Source organism: Malaclemys terrapin, chromosome 4, assembly GCF_027887155.1.
Source record: "Malaclemys terrapin pileata isolate rMalTer1 chromosome 4, rMalTer1.hap1, whole genome shotgun sequence".
NCBI classification, from domain to species: Eukaryota; Metazoa; Chordata; order Testudines; family Emydidae; genus Malaclemys; species Malaclemys terrapin.
The window spans coordinates 84,417,204-84,435,180 of record NC_071508.1 but is presented as its reverse complement, the minus strand read 5'-3'; the positions used below and the strand labels follow the sequence as shown (position 1 = coordinate 84,435,180).

Below are 17,977 nucleotides of genomic sequence, written 5' to 3'. Positions count from 1 at the left end.
GAAACCACCCCACCTCATACCTTCATTCCCCTCTCTCACTGAACCACAGACTGCTTCTTACATAGTCCTGCTAGTCACGTGAGTCCCTAGTCACAGGACCCCAAACAGTCCCTCCTGGGAACTACACTTCCCATGGCTTCCCACTCTTAAAAGGCCAAACCTCAATTATGCCTGGGCTTACAGCACCCACTCTTAAAGGATGCAACTTCATTGAGTTCAGTGGAGTCCAACCAGCTTATGCCAGGGCAGGATTTAGCTCTTAAAGTCTGTACAGCTCCAGGTGTGACTTCAGTAATTAAGACATGAATTAAAGTATGGGTGAGAAACTGAAGCACAGGAAGGTTAAATGGCTTGACCAAGGCCACCCAGAAGTCAGTGGCAGAATCCAGAGCTCTGGCCTTATGTGCTAACAAACAATTAGTCACATGTAATAATACACTTCAGAAAGAAATGCCAATTTAACATTTTCAGAGGCACTGCTATCTTAGCAGCTGGAGCACTGCATACTGACACAACTAGCTCCATTTTTATGCAAATTATGTGTGAGCCACAAGCTTCTGATGAGCTGCTGACATGTCCTTTAGATGGACAAAGTTTGAGCTGCCCACGTTATATTATTATTATGAAAGCCCCACACCTCTAGGTGATATTAGTTAAAAGTTACAATAATCTTCAGGATATCAATGAGGTACAATACAAATTCACACCATGAAATACTCCCAAGGGCACAAGCCAATAAAAACTTTATTTACACACATTCGCATTACACAACATTATCAGTGGCAAGATTCCCCACACACTCAAGGAGTCCCAGACATTTATAGGTGGCCTTTGCCATCCAAACGAAGTAACCAGTAAACTGTCCAGAAAACAATTAAATGCTCACACAAGTTTGGCATTTTCCTGGGCAAGTTTCCTTTCTCTTCACTCTCTTCAGACCAGAGAACCAGAGCTGTCCTCTTTGCACATCTGCTTGGCTTTGGCCTATTTAGGGACGATACCTCCTTTTTCAAACAAAAGGTTTAAAGAATTTCACAACAAAAATGTAACACAAATATTCACTGTATAGGGCATTTGGTTTGTTTGTTCTTTGTGGGTTTATTGGCAATCTGGCCAAGATTGTATTGTATGCTTACCAGAATTTGTTTCAGGATTTATTAAAGGAGTATAAATTTGTTGCATGATCTTCCCATACCCAGTCCCTTACATCTGTTGGCAGGGTGGGCAGTGGGGAAGGAAATCCCATCTCTGAGGCTCCAGTCTTGGAAAAATTCTACTAATCTGAGTTGCGTTAATATTTTGGGCAGCCAAGTAAATATATTATTAACTTTTACATCATCATCTTGGCAGGGATAGATTTTGTGCATGGGCTGAAATTTTTTCCATAACAGTGGGTCACCAGCAAGGGCACTAGTAACAACTTCACTTGCTGCTGGATCACAGTCTACATGCATCATCTGGTGAAGGACAACTGCAAGACTGTTTTGGTTTGGGGTTCATTTACTATATATACAATCTATCCTAGTTTGCTGTGAGTTTTCTACCTTGATGAGCTTTTTAGTTTAAAGTTCTGGTGAAGTTTTAAGTCTTCCTCTGCTCCAGGATTTCTTGGCAACTTCGGTATACTTCTACCAGACAGTCTAGACGTGGCATGGAGCTCTAGAGGTCAAGAAAAAACAGTCAGGCTCTGGGCTGGTTGCTGAACAGTTAAGAGTTTTAATCTTCATCCACAGTAACATTCATCGGATGGAGGAAGGAGTGGGAAGAAGGCTTACACAAAGCAAGCTACCATTGGCATGTATACAGAGGGAACTCAAAAGCAAGGCATCTGCATAGATTATTGTCCTGAAGCGAGATGATGACTCTAGAGAGGGAACTCCTCTCTTATGCATACAACTCGAGGTGATCCATCAGGCTCCAAGGAAGGGCTAAAGCAGATTGGAGGGGAATGATTGTATGAGCATAGCCTGTGTTGTATCTGTCCTGTGGTTAGAGGACTTCAGTCCTCAAGGCTGTCAATTCAGTACCTTTAAAGAACAGGACATTCACTTTGTTCTTTAAGTTAATGCAATGTTATGGTTGAGGTTTTAAACACTCAGAGGTTAGAATATTCAAGTTGATGGGTCACACAGAAACTGTAACTTGTATCCTTTGTACATGTAGCATTCTGTTTTACTAAATCTGAGCTTTAATTTAATGCCTCAATATACACGTGCAACAGGACAGAATTACAATTATCACAGGAACCACAACTTTGAACTTCCCAATTTCACCAACAATATGTCAGTAACACTGTTCCATTTTAAAATTCCTTGACTTTTCAGTAATAATATAATAGCAACATTTTTTCAGAAGTTCTCAAAGTGCTTTGTAAACGAATTAAGCCTCACAATACTTTTTCAAAGTAAACGTATCTTTTTTATTGACGAATAAACTGATTTTATTCAGAGGACTTGTCCAAGTTTACACAATGGGCCAAACTGAACATTGGTATAAGGAGCGGTGATTGCTAAATTCAATGGCTTAATTTGGCCCAGTAAATCAGTGCCAGATGCAGAGAAAAGAAAAAAATGTGACTGCACATTCTAATACATACATGTGTTACAAGTGAAACAGATATATATCGTGAGAGGGTGGGGAACAAATGATGTGACATGAGACAGGGAGCAATCGTCCACTATCAGTACTTGGAGTATTTACAGAGAAACCAGAAAGACCTGGTTGACAGGAGATAGACATACCTCCATAATAAAGAAGGGCACTACTGCAATTGGCTCCCTCTTATACTAATCAAGTGTGGCTTTTAGGTTCCTGGCAAGTTACTAATGAACCTTTGCTAAGCCTCAGTGGTCCTTGGGCTTTAATTATAACTCAGTAAACAGGGGGATGTGGTGAGGTCTCTACAGCTTCTTTTTATTGGCCTTGAACATATATCATACTGAACACTATGAAGCTGGTGTATATAGTGTTAGGTCCAAGGAAAATGGAGTATAGAACAGGTTGTTTGGCCAGCTTAGCCAAAGTTAGGCTAACTGTAGTTGCTGGGCCATTCCTGTCTCTCTGTGAAACATGAGGACATGCTTGCTTGGGCTTCAAAGAATGAGATAAAGGGGGGGACCATATTCTTGTACCAAATGTACTAGGAACGGTTTGTTTGGACATATGGAGACTTGCAGTCTCCACTCCGTTTCTGTTCTTAACTCCCTACTTTCTCCTAGTTTCTAGTGCATGACGAAAAAGCTGATAAGAAGCTGCTGAGGAATCATGAACTGTTTGTACTGTCAAAGAACATAGATATGCATGAATATTAGAAGCTTTTAACTAGTAAAGGAGGGAATTGAGTTGCTTTAACTATGACGCGACGGAACTGTCTATATAATCTCACTAGTTATTGTAATCGTGGCTGGTTCTCTCTGGAGACGGGCCGCTCTCTATTGTTGTGTGCACTCTTCAATAAAGAGCTTGTATTGGACCTTGCTGGTGTTGCCTGTCTCTCACTCTGCGGTCAGACAACGAACCTTGCCGTCTGGGTTAAAAAGTCCCTGACAATAGCATGTAATGCCAAAATGCATGCCACCAAGAGTATTATGTTACTGTTACTTTTTGACATTTTGTTAGTCTGTGCTTCCCAGCCTTGACCCCCTTATAATAAGCCATCAATACCATAGATGCAAAACATCCATGTGGTCCAAATATCACTTATGATGGGGAAACAGAATACTATTACTTACTGGCATTTATAAAGCACCTGTCATCCAAGGACCTCAAAGTACTTTATAAAGATGGTTAAGTGTTATTCTACATTCTGTAGATAGGTAAGACTGAAGCACACAGAGGGTGAGAGGATTTTTCACAAAGCAAATCAGTCTCCTACTGCAGAATAAAACCCGGGTGTCCCGATTCTCAGACCCATAACCTAATCATTACCCCCACACTACCTTACATATATTTTTCCTCCTCTATTTACCATGAGAAACAGCTTTCCTCACATTGACCCAATGTACCTGGATCCTGCCTCAGAGGATCTACCTTTAAGAAAGGGGAGTTCAGACTACACAGTCCTTAGCCTCTTCTACTACTGTCCACAAGAGGAAAGGAAGTGGACTGAAACCACCAATTCATTCCACATAATCACTAAATGGCTGTCAAAGGATAATGATTTTCTGTCACTACTGACCTGGATCAGATTAAAGCCAACAGAGAGGTGAAAGGTTCTGTATCCCATTCCTAACCTGAGTCATCTAGTCCCCAGGATTTTATGACTTTTGAGCTCCCAAAACAGCACTGCAGTATGAAGTCCACATAAAAGCTATCTTTGTAAATGCTGCCAATGGCAGCTTGAGAGAACAATAGGTCAGGTCAGTGCAGACGTGTTCCGTCAGATGGTAAATTGTATTAACTAAACTGCCTTTTCTAAAGTTGGCATAGCATAGAGAAATAAAGACCCTGTATAGCAGAGGCAACAAGAGGTTACTGATCCTGTTAAAAGAACAGGAGTACTTGTGGTACCTTAGGCCTGGTCCACACTAACCCCCCACTGGGAACTAAGGTACGCTAATTCAGCTACGTTAATAATGTAGCTGAATTCGAAGTACCTTAGTTCGAACTTACCGCGGGTCCAGACGCGGCAGGCAGGCTCCCCCGTCGATGCTGCGTACTCCTCTCACCGAGCTGGAGTACCGGCGTCGACGGCGAGCACTTCCGGGATCGATCCCAGAAGATCGATTGCTTACCGCCGGACCCGGAGACTAACAGATTTATTTAGTCTCTAAGGTGCCACAAGTACTCCTGTTCTTTTGCGGATACAGACTAACAGGGCTGCTACTCTGAAACCTGTTAAAGTATCTGTGAATGCACCCTCAAGTGAGCATGTTAGATTGTCTTAGGTGAGAATTACTGAGGGGTACTGAATTTCAGACTAAAGCAGCCTCTTTCCTAGCTCCTTGGCAGTGAGTGGTTAAAGGAGAATCAAATATAAGTATCAGGGTATACCCTTGAAAGTAGCATTGTTCAGAGTTGGGTGGGAGAGAGAAACCACACCCAAATGCAAGCCTATCCCTTTGTCATTGACAATGAATAGAGGCAGCTAAGATCACAGTCCCATGCCAGGATTCTCAGTGGAGCTGTATGGAATTCACTCATTGCAAGTGACAGGGGTTCCAGCAAATCCTTTTTCTGGCGTTGGATCTGCTGAAGAAGCTTAATCCATTAACATTGGTAAGTATCTTTGAGATCTTTGCACATGTTGCTGATAGTAGGCAGCTGAATAGCATTGGCCTGCTAAACCCAGGGTTGTGAGTTCAATCCTTGAGGGGGCCATTTAGGGATCTGGGGCAAAAATCTGTCTGGGGATTGGTCCTGCTTTAAGCAGGGGGTTGGACTAGATGACCTCCTGAGGTCCCTTCCAACCCTGATATTCTATGAAATTGTGTTCAGTAGTGATTCAGAAACCATGGCTAAAACCTGACACTCAGCAGTAGGTAATTTTCACAGGTAGAGAAGGCTGTAGAGTCATTACATTATACAAAGTATACAAAAATTTGTTATTACTATATTTGTACTTCAGTGGCGCCTAGGAACATGAAAGGAAAACCCACTGTGTTAGGCATTGTACAGACACACAGTAAAAAGAAATTCCCAACCCCAAAGAGCTCATAACCTATGTTACGACAAGTCACAACAAGTGGATCATACAAATAAATGGGCGGAGAAGAGAGGAAAGACAAGGTCTCAGCTCACCACTTCTGTTTCAATACCTTTGATTGTCATTGGTTAAAAAAGGGAGAGACAATCCACTTACTTCAGAGTACCTCCTTATCAGAACCTTTGACTTGGGTAGCTGAGACTCTACTGAGGGCTTGGCTACACTGGCGCTTTACAGCGCTGCAACTTTCTCGCTCAGGGGTGTGAAAAAACACCCCCCTGAGCGCTGCAAGTTACAGCGCTGTAAATGCCAGTGTAAACAGTGCCCCAGCGCTGGGATCCGTGCTCCCAGCGCTGTAAGCTAATCCTCTCGTGGAGGTGGAGTACTTGCAGCGCGACCACACTCACACTTCAAAGCGCTGCCACGGGAGCGCTCCCGTGGCAGCGCTTTGATGTTTTGAGTGTAGCCACGGCCTCAGACACCAAGGGGTCCCTTTGGTGGCAGCACTGTATAGCCTGAGGATGAGACTACACACACATGCCAGATAAGCAGAGCTTTATGAAACTCAGCAGTCTTGGTTCCTAGGCTGACCTAGCTTTTTCTTGGGTTAAGATTTGCACATCTTCCTATTCCTACTCTGAATCCAGAACGGACTACACGAGAGCCAAAAGTGTTTTCCCAACACTAATTTCTACCGCTCCTGTGGCACCTGCTGTAAAGGGCTGTAGGAATCAAGCTTGCAGACTCCGAGGCACATCTCAGAGAGAGCAGCTGCAATGGGCTGAGTGAGGGATTATGGAATGAAAAGTGCTGAGAACCCTAGTAATACCAACAAACTACAAATCTGGATCTCTCCACAATCCATTTAATTCTCACCTGAAACAGTGGCACCACCTCAGACACCCCATGAGGTTCCCGAGGATCTTGGAGAAGGATGCACAGGTAATAGATAACTTTTTGCTAAAAAACAAAAGCAAAAACCAATAAAGCATGAGAATGTTATAAGGGTACCTTAAATTATCAGTGAGAGGGGATCTGTTCCTAACCAAAGTGGCCTGAGGGAAGGGGTAAGGCATATTGAGATGACTCAGTACCAACAACTGATTTAAATGAGGAACAATTTTTGCTTTAAAATGATGTGGTCTCCTCTCATCTCCAAACTGTGTTTTACCTTAGAAATCTCAGGAATGCCCTGTTTTTCTGGGTTTTGCTGGAGGATCTTTTAAGGCTCTTATAGCATAGATATTGTGACCTCTTTCCCTTTAACTGAAAGGGTGATGGTGATGGATTTTTAACAAAAACATAATTTTTCCAAAATGTTCGTTAGTCACTGTAGTTCAATAGGTATTAACAAAAAGCAAACACAAAAAGTGTTTTAAACAGTCTGACTAAAAATTCCTTCCGCTCTTACCCTTTTGACTCATGATATCATTTTACTGATTCTCCAGTTATCATAGGATTTGTCTTTCCTATAAAATTATATCATGATTGAACAGGATTGTGAAGAATCAAGAAAGGATTTGTCCTGGTCTGCACTGACTACAAAGATGCTGCCAGTGACATCCTGTTAGTAGACTCACTTTTTCACGACTGTGTTCAAACATGGTAACATTTTGTTGTTTAATGCAGCACACAGAGTCTTCCAGACTAATCAGACGTAAATATATTTAAAGCAACAAAAACCAAAAATTTTAAAAGACTTTCAAGCCTTCTTTATCCATCAAAATGAAGGAAAAAAACCATGTCCAAGCTCAGTTTTTTCTTTTGCAGGTCACATTTAAGATCTGCACTGCAGTGCTATGAACTCCAAGAGGTTTTCCTGTTCTTTCCTTTCAAGAAGCCAGGTATCTCCTTTCTATACCAATCAACTGCAAAAGTGTTCTCTTAAATACTTTTCAGAGGAAAATGGAGGTCCTGCAGCCATTCCACCTACAGCTGAGATCTCTTCATATCTTACAAGCCAAGCACAACTGGACATGGTCTACATTGGAAGGGAACAAACCCAGGAAAAAAAGCAAACAAAACAAACACACACACGCATATTTCATCCCAAAACACTACACAGCCCAAGCACCTCAGTGTCTAAGTCCCTGTTTACATTACAATAAGTTAAAACTGCAACTCCCTCCCTCCACTGTCACCCAATACATATGCAATTTTAGCCACATTTAATATTACATTTTTAATCTGAAATTAACTCCAATAAATTGAGAGGATAGGGGCTGCTTTCCCGTAAGACCTTAAACAAAATCAGAAAACCACAAACATAATGAGATTTATTGTGGTCTGTCTTCTGATTTATAAACCATTTGGTGTGTCTGACATCGGGCCCAACACTCACAAAAATAGCACAGGAGGGAATGATTACAACTGACCCAAATTCACTCTGAAGAAAATCCACTACCATCAACTTCATTACATCAGGGATGAACCTGGCCTTTTGCTTTAAATGTCCTCTTTCCAGCTTTACAGCGCTGCAACTTTCTCACTCAGGGGTGTGAAAAAACACCCCCCTGAGCGCAGCAAGTTACAGCGCTGTAAAACGCCAGTGTAAACTAATCCCCGTGTGGAGGTGGAGTACCTGCAGCGACCACACTCGCCACTGTGCCGCGACCACACTCGCAGTGCTTTGGAGTTTCGAGTGTAGCCATGCCCTCAGAGAGGAAAAAGATGGTGCAATGGGGAGAGAAATAAGGAATAAAGAACATAATGTTGGTGAAACTAAGGACACCACACTAGTCCAAGAACATCAAGCCTTGACAACAAAATCTGGCCATTCCATTGCCCAGTTAAAACAACTGTCCCTAGCCACAAGCACGTGGGAAAACATATCAGATGCAGTATTGATTATGCTGTACAAGAAGAAAGGCTGTATGAGATGATTACCATATAGATGGCCTCATTGATGACTACGTCCTTCACCTGGCTCATTTCAATGAAGGTTGTATTCTCTTTGCCTGAAGCATAGGATGAGGTCATCTGGATGCCAAGTGAGCCAATGACTAACAGGGACTCCTGGTCAATTTTCACGAAGTGCAGGTACACGATCAAGCCAATCAGAGTGATAAATATAGCAGCTGAGAGCACCATGCTGTTCTGTAAAGAAAACCAAGCAGACATTTAGGCTCCAATCCTGCAATTAACTGCATGTGAGTATCGGCATAGGGCTATGTACAATAAATTGTAGGTTCATCCATGAAAGTTTGACAAATGCCATCTTGCTTGACACACTGTGGACTAACCTCTAGATCAGGAAGCATGGGTCTCTACACCTTGAACTTAATTAAGTGCCAAGCTCTGTGGTTGAGCGCTGTAACAGACCGATATCCTCAGTGGATCAGGCCTGAAGGGGGACCTATAGCTGACCAGTGGGTTCTACTAACTCTGCCCCAAAACACCAAGTTACATCATACAAGACAGCCTGTCATATAAATGCAGATTATGATGCAGTTGCACTTACAAAGGTAGACAGGTATTACCCCTTTTTTATAGATGGTGAATCAGAGGCCCAGAGTGATTAGAGAGTTAGGGTAGTCTTGTTCTTCAAGCACCGCATTGGGAATCAGAAGATCTGAGTTCACATTCTAGTTCTGCCACCAATTTAACATGTGACTTTGATTAATCTTAATTTCTCTGCCTTAGTACCCTGATCTGTACAATGGTAGTAATACTCATCCCTTTCTTCGATACTTTGTCTTGTATATTTACACTGTAAGCTTTCTGGAAACGGAACTGTGTTTTGCTAGGTGTTTGTATGGTGCCCTGATCTTGGAACCTTTTGGTATTACTACAAGATAAATAATAAGTGCTAAATCACTGATTAGACTAAACTCAAGCAGCAAGTCATTTGAAGAGCTGGGAATAGAATCCGGGTGTCCTGACTCACGATCTAGTGCCCTATCCCCGGGACCAATTTTAGAGAGAACATTGCTGGGCACAGGAAATATTAATTCTATCACTAACGGACCAAAACTCTGTTGTTCTAACTCATTCCATGCCACTTCCCAAACTGAATAATCCTTAGTGGCTGTCTTGAAGAAGGAATGATGCTGGATTGCTCACTAGCACTGTTACAGGAGAAAGGGGTCTTGCGCTGCACTAAGAGGGAGGTGAGATTGAGGCTCAGCTTCTTAGGGTAATGGAAGAATTTCAACCAATAGTGTACAGCTTGGATCAGTGTTCTTCACAGCTTGTATAATCAAGTAGGAAGGCACTGGGGGCAATTGCTGACTGAGATGAATGCCTTCTTATAGGAATTTAGGATACAATTCCCCCCCACTAACAAGTGGCAATTTATTGAGCAAGGATTTAACAATCTTCTGACATTGACAACCTTGCCAATTACCTCCCTGGTCTCTTATCTTTGCTTTCTGGGAAAGGTCACTGAGAAGGTCATAGTGTGGCAATGCTAGTGTTAACTGTAGTCCTCGGACTTTCTTGATCCTTTTCAGTCCATCTTTTGGCCTCAGTGTACACTATAGAGATTGCACTGGTCTCATTGGTTGTTCACAATCTCCTAGTAATGCTAAAGGTCAGATATTTATGCCCATTCTTTTAGATCTGTCAACAGTCTTTAAAATCTTTGCCCACAAGGTCTTGTTGACACATGACCATTAGTATGTAGATGGTATTGCTAGTGGCGTGCCCTTCTTTCCTGTCAGAAAAATTTGAGAGAATTATTCTCAGTGATCACTTGTCTGCCCCCAAGAAATATCTCCTGTGGGTTTCCAGACACTCATCTCTCCTGTTCTGTGTATATGATCCGGCACCCATGAATATGCTAGACACCACTCCATATACAAAAAAGATGTGATCCCTGCCCTGACCTGCCCTGAAGGAGCTTACAAACTAACTGAGGCGTCTGGAAAGATAATGAGATCAGAATGTGGCTGTCATGCAATTCTGACTCATTTTCATCAAATGAAGATGACAGAGCATCTTTGCTTTCCCAGAGCCTGACTGAGCCCAAGACTTGGGCTGTGAACTGGCAGAAGTTCAGCTCAAGCAGAATTGCAGTAATGCTCTATATGGGGCTACCCCTAAATATCACTTAACAGCAACATCAGTCAGTTTTCCTGAATAGTGATATATTACATCCATTTGCTAGGAACTGGCTTTCTATTCACTTTGCCCTGTATTATCAGGGTCTCAGCTACCTGGTGCATCATCTCGCTCTCCATAAGCCGTCATAGCAGCTGAAGTCAGGTGGAGTGAGCGTTCATGCTCACTAGCACCTAGATTTCTACATCTGGGGCCTAGATGTACTCAGACCAAAGCCCTTAATCAGCTCCCCCAGTAAATTCAGCAGAACCCAAGTATGTTGCCTTTTAGGACACGTTTTTCACAGGATCATAGAGTTTAAGGCCAAAAGAGACTATTAGATCGTATAGTCTGACCTCCTGTATATTACAGACCATAGAGTTTCACCCACTTACCCCTATACTAGGGCTGTCAAGCAATTAAAAAAATTAATCGCAATTAATCGCACTGTTAATCAATAATAGAATACCATTTATTTAAATATTTGTTGATGTTTTCTACATTTTCAAATATGTTGATTTCAATTACAACACAAAATACAAAGTGTACCGTGCTCACTTTAGATTTATTTTTGATTACAAGTGTTTGCACTGTAAAAAAAATAAATAATATTTTTCAATTCACCTAATACAAGTACTATAATGCAAATCTCTTTATCGTGAAAGTTGAACTTACAAATGTAGAATTATGTACAAAAATACCGCATTCAAAAATAAAACAATTGTAGAGCTTGCAAGTACACTTAGTCCTACTTCTTGTTCAGCCAATCGCTCAGACAAACAAGTCTGTTTACATTTGCAGGAGATAATGCTGTCCTCTTCTGGTTTACGACGTCACCTGAAAGTGAGAACGGGTGTTCTCATGGCACAGTTGTAGCCAAGGTTGCAAGATATTTACATGATTACAGATGTGCATGCTTCAACCACTATTCCAGGGGACATGTGTCCATGTTGATGATGGGTTCTGCTTGAAAACCATCCAAAGCAGTGCGGATCGACTCATGTTCATTTTCATAATTTGAGTCAGATGCCACCAGCAGAAGGTTGATTTTCTTTTTTGGTGGTTTGGGTTCTATGGTTTCCACATCAGAGTTATACTCTTTTAAGACTTCTGAAAGCATGCGCCACACCTCGTCCATCTCAGATTTTGGAAGGCACTTCAGATTCTTAAATCTTGGGTTGAGTCCTGTAGTTATCTTTAGAAATTTCACATTGGTCCCTTCTTTGCATTTTGTCAAATCTGCTGTGAAAGTGTTCTGAAAATGAACACCACGTTCTCGGTCATCACCCGAGACTGCTATAACATGAAATATATGGCAGAATGTGGGTAAAACAGAGCAGGGAACATACAATTCTCCCACAAGGAGTTCAGTCACAAATTTTGTTAACGCATTATTTTTTTAACGAGCATCAGCATGTCCTATGGAATGGTGACTGAAGCATGAAGGGGCATACAAATGTTTAGCATATCTGCACGTAAATACCTTGCAATGCTGGCTACAAAAGTGCCATGCAAATGCCTGTTCTCACTTTGTGGTGACATTGTAAATAAGAAGAGGGCAGCATTATCTCCTGTAAATGTAAACAAAGTTGTATGTTTGAGCGATTGGCTGAACAAGAAGTAGGACTGAGTGGACTTGTAGCCTCTGAAGTTTTACATTGTTTTGTTTTTGAGTGCAGTTATGTAACAAAAAAAATCTACATTTGTAAGTTGCACTTTCAGGACAAAGAGATTGTACTACAGTACTTGTATGAGGTGAATTGAAAAATACTATTTCTTCTATCATTTTTACAGTGCAAATATTTGTATTCAAGATATACACTTTGATTTCAATTCCAACACAGAATACAAGATATACATGAAAATGTAGAAAAACATCCAAAATATTTAATAAATTTCAACTGGTAGTCTCTTGTTTAACAGTGTGATTAAAACCGTGATTAATCCTGATTAATTTTTTAATCACAATTAATTTTGTCAAGTTAATCAAATGAGTTAACCCCAATTAATTGACAGCCCTACCCTATACTGAATCTAACAACTTCAGTTTCACTAAAGCATAGCTTTCAGAAAGGCATCCAGAAAGTTTTGATTTGAAGACATCAAGATATAGAGAATCCGCCACTTCCCTGCTCATTTCTTCCAACTCACCCTCAATGTTAAATGTGTGCTTTATTTCTAACTTGAATTTGTCTGGCTTTAACTTTCAGCCACTGGTTCCTGTTATGCCTTTCTCGGCTAAGGGTATGTCTACACTACGGGATTAATCCGAATTTATATAATTCGAATTTGGAAAACAGATTGTATAAAGTCAAATGTATGCAACCACACTAAGCACATTAATTCGGCGGTGTGCGTCCATGTACCGGGGCTAGCGTCGATTTCCGGAGCATTGCACTGTGGGTAGCTATCCCATAGCTATCCCATAGTTCCCGCAGTCTCCTCCGCCCATTGGAATTCTGGGTTGAGATCCCAATGCCTGATGGGGCCAAAAACATTGTCGCGGGTGGTTCTGGGTATATCCTCCCCCCTCTCCAGGAAGCAACGGCAGACAACCGTTTCGCGCCTTTTTCCTGGGTGAACAGTGCAGACGCCATACCACGGCAAGCATGGAGCCCGCTCAGCTCAAGACAGCAGTCATGAACATTGTAAATACCTCGCGCCTTATCATGCAGTTTATGTTGAACAAGAACCTGGAAAACCAGGTGGCGAGGAGCAGGCTACGGCAGCGCGGCGGCGAGAGTGATGAGGATATGGACATGGAATTCTATCGAACCAGGGGACCCGGTGCTTTGGAGATCATGCTGTTAATGGGGCAGGTTATAGCCATGGAACGCTGATTCTGGGCCCAGGAAACAAGCACAGACTGGTGGGACCGCATAGTGTTGCAGGTGTGGGACGATTCCCAGTGGCTGTGAAACTTTCGCATGCGTAAGGGCACTTTCTTGGAACTTTGTGACTTGCTTTCCCCTGCCCTGAAGAGCCAGAATACCAAAATGAGAGCAGCCCTCACAGTTGAGAAGCGAGTGGCAATAGCCCTGTGGAAGCTTGCAACGCCAGACAGCTACCGGTCAGTTGGGAATCAATTTGGAGTGGGCAAATCTACTGTGGGGGCTGCTGTGATGCAAGTAGCCAAAGCAATCACTGAGGTGCTGCTACAAAAGCTAGTGACTCTGGGAGATGTGCAGGTCATAGTGGATGGCTTTGCTGCAATGGGATTCACTAACTGTGGTGGGGTGATAGATGGAACCCACATCCCTATCTTGGCACCGGAGCACCAGGGTACCCAGTACATAAACCGCAAGGGGTACTTTTCAATGGTGCTGCAAGCACTTGTGGATCACAAGGGACGTTTCACCAACATCAATGTGGGCTGACCGGGAAGGGTTCATGATGCTCCCGTCTTCAGGAACACTACTCTGTTTAAAGGGCTGCAGCAAGGGACTTGCTTCCCGGACCAGAAAATAACCGTTGGGAATGTTGAAATGCCAATAGTTATTCTTGGGGACCCAGCCTACCCCTTAATGCCATGGCTCATGAAGCCATACACAGGCAGCCTGGACAGGAGTCAGGAGCTGTTTAACTACAGGCTGAGCAAGTGCAGAATGGTGGTAGAATGTGCATTTGGCCATTTAAAAGGTCGCTGGCGATCGCTACTGACTCGCTCTGATCTCAGCCAAAGAAATCTCCCCATTGTTATTTCTGCTTGCTGTGTGCTCCACAATCTCTGTGAAAGTAAGGGGGAGACCTTTATGGCAGGGTGGGAGGCGGAGGCAAATCGCCTGGCTGCTGATTACACGCAGCCAGACACCAGGGCGATTAGAAGAGCACACCAGGAAGCGCTGTGCATCAGAGAAGCTTTGAAAACCAGTTTCATGACTGGCCAGGCTACAGTGTGAAATTTATGTTTGTTTCTCCTTCATGAAAACCCGCCCCCTTTATTGACTCATTCATTCTCTGTAAGGAACCCACCCTCTCCGTTCCCTCAGCTTTCTTTCAAAGGAAATAAAGTCACTATCATTCAAAAATCATGTATTCTTTATTAAGTGATTATAAACATAGGGAGAGAACCAACAAGGTAATCTGGGTGAGGTTTGGGAGGAGGATAGGAGGGAAGTAAAAGACCACTGAACAAATTCAATATAATGACAGCCTTTTGGTTGGGCTGTCCACTGGGGTGGAGTGGGAGGGTGCACGGAGCCTCCCCCCCCCGCGTTCTTACACGTCTGGGTGAGAAGGATATGGAACATGGTGAGGGGGGAGGGAAGTTATACAGCGGCTGTAGCGGCACTCTGTCATCCTGCTGCCGTTCCTGAAGCTCCACCAGACGCCGGAGCACGTCCGTTTGCTCACGCAGCAGCCCCAGCGTTGCAGCCTGCCACCTCTCATCTCGAGCGTCCCTCATGACCTCACGTTCACTGGCATCTTTCCTAAATTTAGATACAGTGTCCTTCCACTCATTCAAATGAGCTCCTTCATTGCGGGTGCATTCCATTATTTCCGCGAACATCTCATCTCGCGTCCTCTTTTTCCGATGCCTTATCTGAGATAGCCTTCGGGACGGAGGAGGGAGGCTTGAAAAATTTGCAGCTGCTGGAGGGAGGGTTGAAAAAAAGGAGAGAAGTTTTTAAAATGATACATTTTACAGAACAATGCTTATACTCTTTCATGGTGAAAAACACTATTCACATTACATAGCACATGTGATTTCAGTACAAGGTCGCATTTTCCATCTTAATATTGAGTGCCTGTGGCTTTGGTGTTAGAGATCACAGACGCAGGTCCGGGCAACAGAATTCAGCTTGCATGCAACCATGGTAAGCCATTGTCTTTCGGCTTCTGCGCCCTCCTTTCCCACATTCAAAGCAAAGCCCGTTGACTGCTGCGGTTTTCCTGTTAACCTTCAGCAGCAGAAAACAAACTAAGCCCCCCCCCCCCAATCCAATTCTCTGGGATGATCGCTTTATCCCTCCCCCCACCGCGTGGCAGGTATCAGGGAAGATCCCTGCAGAAACCAAACTAACCCCCCCTCCCCCCCTTCCGCCATGAATTCTCTGGGATGATCGCTGTACCCCTCCCCCCACCGTGTGGCTGGTAACAGGGAAGATCCCTGCTAGCCAAACGCGAAAACCTCAGGGCCAATTCCCACCCCCCTGCGCTTGGCTAACTGCAGGGAAGGATTTCTTTTCAGCCACAGGCAAACAGCCCAGTAGGAACAGTCACCTCTGTCCCCTTAATTAAGTTCCCGTATTTCAACCAGGTTACCATGAGCGATATCACGCTCCTGAGGATTACACAGCAAGATAAAGAACGGATGTTGCTTGAATGCCAGCAAACACCGGGACCATATGCTGCCAGGCTTTGTCAGGCAATGATACCAGATTACTTGCTGCAAGCATGGCGCGGTCAAGTGTCCTACCATGGAGGATGGAATAAGGCTGCACTGCCCAGAAACCTTGTGGCAAGGCTTTTGGAGTACCTCCAGGAGAGCTTCATGGAGATATCCCTGGAGGATTTCCGCTCCATCCCCAGACACGTTAACAGACTTTTCCAGTAGCTGTACTGGCTGCGAATGCATCCCAAGTCCTCAGGGCAAAGTAATCATTAAAAATCCTTGCTTTTAAAACAAGTTTTATATTTTAAAAGGTAAACTCACCTGAGGTCCCTTCCATGGGGTCGTGGTCTTGGATACTGGCTTGGGAGGGTTGGGAGGGTACTTCAGTCAGGCTGAGAAAAAGATCCTGGCTGTTGGGGAGAACGGAGTGCTGGGTGCTCTCTGCAAGCTCGTCCTCCTCCTCCTCTTCCCCATCCGCAGAATCCTCATGTGTAGCTGATGAGACTATCCCCAACCCGGAATCCACGGTCACAGGTGGGGTAGTGGTGGCGGCCCCCCCTAGAATTGCATGCAGCTCGGCGTAGAAGCGGCGTGTCCATGGCTCTGACCCGGAGCGACCGTTTGCCTCCTTTGTTTTTTGATAGGCTTGTCTGAGCTCCTTGACTTTCACGCGGCACTGATCTGAGTCCCTATTGTGGCCTCTCTCCATCATGCCCTTGGAGATTTTTTCAAAAGTTTTGGCATTTCGTCTTTTCGAACGAAATTCTGCTAGCACTGAAGCCTCTCCCCATATAGCGATCAGATCCAGTACCTCCCGTACGGTCCATGCTGGTGCTCTTTTTCGATTATTGGCCTGAATAGTTACCTGTGCTGATGAGCTGAGCTATCTGTGGTCACCTGTGCTCTCCACGCTGGGCAAACAGGAAATGAAATTCAAATTTTCCTGGGGCTTTTCCTGTCTACCTGGCCAGTGCATGCGAGTTCAGATTGCTGTCCAGAGCGGTCACAATGGTGCACTCTGGGACAGCTCTCGGAGGCCAATACCATCGAATTGCGGCCACACTAATCCTAATTCGAATTGACAAAATCGATTTTGGCGCTACTCCGCTCGTCGGGGTGGAGTACAGAAATCGATTTTAAGAGCCCTTTATTTCGAAATAAATGGCTCCATTGTGTGGACGGGTGCAAGGTTAATTTGATTTAACGCTGCTAAATCCAAATTAAAGTCATAGTGTAGACCAGGCCTAAATGAACATGGCATTTGCGCCGGTTTAAGGTGCTGGCTGCTGCCTGGTGTCTGTGTGCGAGAGTGGTGGGGACAGAGGGATTCCCTGGGTAGCCGAGCTGGGACAAAAGAAAGGTCCCTTCTTTTAAATAATGCCACAAACTGTTTTCCAGATTTCCGTGCCCGCCTGGAGCTGCAGCACTGGGAGCCTTTGATAAGTGAGCAGTGGGACATGTGCATGGGGGACCCCGATGGGGCGAAGGGGACGCGGGCTGACACTAGGGCTCCCCTGACGGTCACGGCGGATTTCGGAGGGGACTGGGAGCACGTGGCGGAGCAGGACCCGGGCGACCGCACGACGGACAAGGCAGAGGAGGCTTTGGGGGCCCCCCGCCGGGGCCGAACCCAGGGGGCGCGGTCGGGGCGGGCCCGGGGAGCCGCTCGGTACCTGACTGAGCACGAAGAGCCCGTAAGCCGCCAGCCAGACGGAGCAGGTAGCGGCGCTCAGCGAGCGCAGCTGCAGCCGGGGGCAGCGCACCGAGAACTCCCGGCAGGAGGCGCTGTACTGGCGGCGCTGCAGCGCGATGCGGCCCCCGGACACTGCCCGGTACACCCCCTCCTCCATCTTGCCCCGCCGGCCCCACTGAGCAGGCCTCCCGCCGCGCAGAGCGGCCCCGACTGCCCGCCGCTCTAGCCACCGCTTGCCGTCAGCTCCATGGTACAGAGCGCTCAC

The 17,977-nt window shown here is 44.6% G+C and overlaps 2 protein-coding genes across 2 annotated transcripts; both read right to left on the bottom strand.

The window, feature by feature from the left end:
• Positions 1 to 726: 726 nt before the first annotated feature.
• Positions 727 to 17,924, bottom strand: PIGH (phosphatidylinositol glycan anchor biosynthesis class H). Its single transcript, XM_054025327.1, has 4 exons — positions 17,693 to 17,924; positions 8,531 to 8,740; positions 6,521 to 6,604; positions 727 to 1,659 (listed from the first exon to the last, which is right to left on the bottom strand). The coding sequence occupies exons 1-4, from the start codon at positions 17,867 to 17,869 to the stop codon at positions 1,582 to 1,584; spliced, it is 549 nt and encodes a 182-aa protein (XP_053881302.1). The 5' UTR covers positions 17,870 to 17,924; the 3' UTR covers positions 727 to 1,581.
• Positions 14,702 to 17,682, bottom strand: LOC128835725 (uncharacterized). Its single transcript, XM_054025328.1, has 2 exons — positions 16,341 to 17,682; positions 14,702 to 15,277 (listed from the first exon to the last, which is right to left on the bottom strand). Exons 1-2 carry the CDS (start codon positions 16,729 to 16,731, stop codon positions 14,727 to 14,729), a joined length of 942 nt encoding a protein of 313 aa, XP_053881303.1. The 5' UTR covers positions 16,732 to 17,682; the 3' UTR covers positions 14,702 to 14,726.
• Positions 17,925 to 17,977: the final 53 nt, after the last annotated feature.